Source organism: Pelobates fuscus, chromosome 2 (assembly GCF_036172605.1).
Source record: "Pelobates fuscus isolate aPelFus1 chromosome 2, aPelFus1.pri, whole genome shotgun sequence".
Lineage (NCBI taxonomy): Eukaryota > Metazoa > Chordata > Amphibia > Anura > Pelobatidae > Pelobates > Pelobates fuscus.
In genome coordinates this window covers 195,808,518-195,813,690 of record NC_086318.1, presented here as the reverse complement: position 1 = coordinate 195,813,690, position 5,173 = coordinate 195,808,518, and the positions used below count along the sequence as shown (strand labels likewise).

Genomic DNA, 5,173 nt, shown 5'->3' with positions numbered 1-5,173 from the left:
AAATGTATGCCTTGAGAATAAAGTTCCTTTCTTTTGCTAATCTTTGACTTTGACCCTATAAAATGTTAAACCATGAAGGCCAAACAATTTCTGCCCTTTAAATAATTGTAGGCATTTTCCTAAATAAATGTAACCACTTGATTGTTTAAATTAAACGGTAATAAAATGTTGAAATTGTTCGAAGGCATGTTGTATAAATTATCGCTGCAGCTATACTTCTCCAGGAGGTATCTTTTATCTCCTCTTTAACGAGAAGTGAAAAGTCTGGGTTACTAAACAAAAAAAAAAAACAACAAAAAATAAAAAAAAAACATTTTGTTGCCCAGCTTCAGCTAATAAATACTTTATAGCGGTTGCCTGTACAATATCTGGAATTTCTAAGAAAGCTTGATATAAAAACTGTTTGATAGTTATAATACTGCTCTAAACCTGGCATTAAGTAAAAACAAATCGCATACAATAAAATTGTTTTAGAAGTTTATTATTATCAAAATTCTTTTTTTTCTGTTTAGGGACCACTCAAACAAAATGTCTTACTTTTACTACTTTATCAGGACAGATAATAACTTGTAACATTCTGCAAATCTTTGACTTAGTCATTACTTTTTAGTGCTGAAGAGATTTGCTACAGCTCTAAAACGAATAATGGGTAGTGTGTGGTATAAATTACAGATCTTTTGTTTCTTTTACCATTTTGTTTTACATTATATACATATATATATATATATATATATATATATATTTATACATATGTGTGTGTGTGTGTGTGCGCTCGCGTGTGTGTGTGTGTATGTATATTAATATACTTGTAATAATATATTTCTAAATCTGTTTTACATCTTTTTCTTTCTTAAAAGGATGGGATTAGAAGCTCTGGTTGAGTCGTATGCCTTTTGGAGACCATCGCTTAGGACTCTCACATTTGAAGATATACCGGGAATCCCAAAACAAGGTACAACATGAAATGACAGCTTATCATATGTAAGGTTGCATATTATTTTAATAAAATGATACAGAATGATCAGTTGCTAGCCAACAGATGTGAATATACATAAAACAGGAACCCCATAGCAATAATAACAACTTGGTAACTCTACAATTTTGCCAGAAGACCGAGCAGTCACTGTGAGGCACTGTGTATATTGAAATAATTGCGAAACATACATACTTACTGTATTTGTTTAAAAATAGTTGTTCACTTTGATATAGGTTTATGCAATTTGGGAAATCAGTTTAGTGGTTACAATTATCACTCAGTAGTCTTGGGTTATAGTGTGTTCAGTTCATGGGGAAAGCCTGGAACATTTTAGAGCTATAATCCTTTGTTTATCCATAGAAACAGCGCGTTACTTTGTATGTTTAACTTTTACCACCCTGCATATGAGGTGAAAGAAGAGATGTGCTCTGCAATAGTTAATTAAAACATTTTGTAAATTAACAAAATACTGGACATGTATGCGAAGACAAATTTGACAAAACTTTGTAATTTAACTTATAGATAGTTATGATCATTTTAGTTTTACACATATTTCCTATTAATACATTTATTTTGTAGGTGGTCCTGGAACATCTTCCTTACTATCAGGATCTGGAACTAACCATCCTCATCTTCTGCCTGGTTCACCTTGCTCCTCTCCTGCCTTCCACCTTAGTGCGAACACCAGTCAACTCTGTGGACTTTCTCCAGCAGATTATTCATCTTGTGGGCGATCTGGCCTTGCACTTAACAGATATAGCTCTTCATTAGCTGACACTTACAGCAGACTTACAAACTCTTCAAGTGAAACATTTGCCACTCCAAGGACCCCTTCATATGTTGGGATGACAACCTCTTCAACAGTTAACATGTCCATGGCTGGAAGTGATAGTGATGCTTTTGGATGTCCACAAACAAGTTTATCAATGCAAATTTCAGGAATGTCTCCTCAGCTCCAGTACATCATGCCTTCTCCAACAAGTAATGCGTTTGGTAACAGCCAGACCCACCAATCACCCTACAATGCATTTAGACTACACAGCCCTTGTGCTTTGTATGGATACAACTTTTCTACATCTCCAAAACTGGCCTCTAGCCCTGAAAAAATTGTCTCTTCACAAGGAACTTTTCTGGGTTCTTCTCCAAGTGGAACTATGACTGATCGGCAAATTCTCCCTGCTGTGGAGAGTGTGCACCTCCTCGGTAGTGCAGGACAACAAAATTTCTTTGACTCTAGAAGCCTGGGGAGTTTAACTTTGTCTTCTTCTCAAGTATCTGCACATATGGTTTGATGGAGTGTGCATTACAAGCACATTTTAATTTTAAATAACAAACTTTATTTTCTTATATTTTATGAAAAATGCACTAAATGGCTCCTGATAATCATTTTTTCCCATTTCAGTTGAATTTCACACATATATGTAAATGTTTTCATTCACTAATAGAATTAAGGCTATTCAAAACTGAATAAGGTGATTTTCAACAAGATGGGTAAACCAACTTCTTTGTTTTCACTTATTTACTGAAAGGCTTCGGTAAAAATATATATAGCAATGTTTTTTTTCCTCTCTGTTGGAGAGTGGTACAAAATTTCATAGCACTGTGGAAATTAATAAATATATATCTGCAAACGCTTTCTACAAATACATTTCATCCTTATGTCTTTCGGTACTTTGATGAGGTCTTTATTGTTCAATGGCCTTATTCTGGTATAAAATTCCATATCATTAATAGCAATTAAAATAGACTACTTAAAGCAATGGGTTTTCAGAATTATTCCAACAATTGTTTGTGGCTTTATTTAGGATTGTAAATACTGTAAAAAAAAAAAAAAAAAAAAAAAACAAGATGATTAATCATAATAAAACCAAAACTATTAAAATTATTAAACGATGCCAAAAAGAGAACAGAAGAGTACAGAAAACTTTTGGAAAACTAATGTAGCACCCATATGTATACACAATACAGTTAATAAATATATCTAAATTTTAGTAGAAAATTATTTATAGTGAGTTGTGTTGTGTTGGAGATTGGACTTTTTATGTTCTTTAACAAAGCTAACTTTGGCCCCTTGGGAACCAAGTAAACTATTAAAAAATATCTAATTCCGATACACTGCATAGTCAGTAACCAAGTCACCATAGCTTGCAGCATATTGAATACAATTATTTAGAAAATAAACCTTACTGCACCCGTGATTTGTATAGTTTAATGCTTCACAGCTGCTACTTAGAGCCTGTCTTTTTTTCACTCAGTTTTCCTCTCCTTTAATCATTATGCTCTCCCTGTTGTCACTTGCCTTCATTTATATCTATAATTTTTTCTTTCTTATGCCAAATCTCAATATCTGAGAGCAGCCATTGTGTTCTCTTCTGTCCACGATGTCTGCAGTTGGCTCTTCTGTTTGATAGTTTTTACTGAAACATTATGGGTGAACTTGATTGTCCTTAGAAAAATACAAGATACAAGATAATAGTGTAGCGCTTAAAAATACAGCTGTATTTTTAAGCGCTACACTATTATCTTGTATTGTTTTTATGTTTCTAGAGTGTTTCTGTGGTTGACACTAAATAGTGGTTAGTAGCTCATACATTTAAGATATTCTGACATAAATTATTATTGTTTAAGCGCCTTTTATATATTTTTATATCAATGAACTTGATTGGCAGTTGAAACAGAACCTTGCTTTAAGCTCTGCCCATTGTCAAGTTTTGTCAACTTGACTGATATACATAAGAAAATGTAGTCCCTACTCTTCTTTGATGTATTTTACAAAAACTATATCACTATATATATATATATATATATATATATATATATATATATATATATATATATATATATATATATATATATATATATATATATATATATACTCAGACACAGGAGCTATATAGAATTTAAATTATAAAATGTTTCTATTTGGTGAAAGAGCCACTTTAAGAAGTTTTGATATATATTGCATCCAGTATCACATGTATCAAATCAAGAAAAATAAAAAAGAGCTCATTACACATCAATCTGTAGCAAATTGAAAACTGAACTGAAAGTTAAAAAAACAACTAAGCAGTTACTGTAGCTAAGGTTGCTAATCTTTAAAAAAAAATGTTTTGCCTAAACTGTTTTTTTTTCATATCACTAAAATTAGAGAAAATATCTGTACATTATTCAATCACTGAAATATGTCTAACAAAGAAGACCAGAGCCCATGTTTGATATTTATATATCCTATATGTACCATCTAGTTTATGGGTGTTATTAGTCATTTAAATAAATGCATACATAAAAATATAATGTACTTCATACAAGTGGTGTTTGCTTAAAATATAAGTGTGGGGCATCATTCTCATACTTGTTTTTTTGTTGTTGTTTGTTTGATTATAATACATGCCTCCTAAAAGTTGCAAAACTCAAGATACCTGTATCAATTAAGAACAGAAGGACTTAATAATCTTCTAACCACTAGTGGTCGAAAGAGCCATCAAAGTGGTGCTTGGAAAGAAAGAAAGAGTTTATAATTTAGATAAAATATGTGCACAAGAAAAGATGCTATGAACAGTGAACAGCCTCTTAAAGATAATGTTATAAGATAGGACCATTATCTATGAGCATAAGATGCAATCCATATATCGTACCAGGCAGTACTAGTAAATATACAGGATCTGTACAATAATTAGCAAGTTATGGTGAATTTTTAACATCTTAATGTAGAGGTTTTACTACTTAAACCTCATCCCTTTTCTCTGTCAATGTAAAACATTGCTATCATTTCTGAGAAATAGCAATGTTTACATTTGTCAAAGAACACACCTCTGGTGACTGTCAGACTGACATCGACTATAGGTACTTCCTGTTTAAGATCTTTGACTTTTAAAGGTATTTATATTTGGGTCATCACGCACAGCAAATGCTTCAAGTTCTCATAGAGTAGCATTGGATTCACTTTGTCGCTTTGAGAAGCATCAGATTGATGAACCACGAGAAGCATTGGATTGGACCAGAGATCTACTTCCTTGAAGAATGCAAATATATAAAATATAAGACAAATTTGCTTTTTCAAAATATCTTCAACTCTGCAGATGTGTTTTATTTTAATATGAACATTTTAAGAATGTTCATCTCCTCAACGCACAAATTAGCAAACAGATAGCTCTAGGTTTTTCCTTTGTTTAGGTATTCGTCTTTACCGTTATGTAG

At 32.1% G+C, this 5,173-nt stretch overlaps 1 protein-coding gene across 1 annotated transcript in view; it reads left to right on the top strand.

Moving 5' to 3' along the window:
- Positions 1-2,814, top strand: part of TBX18 (T-box transcription factor 18) — a 30,665-nt gene extending 27,851 nt beyond the window's left edge. The window contains exons 7-8 of the mRNA XM_063441148.1: positions 858-952; positions 1,556-2,814. Coding sequence (XP_063297218.1) covers positions 858-952; positions 1,556-2,268 — 808 coding nt within the window. The 3' untranslated portion in view covers positions 2,269-2,814. The remainder of the gene's footprint in view (positions 1-857; positions 953-1,555) is intronic.
- Positions 2,815-5,173: the final 2,359 nt, after the last annotated feature.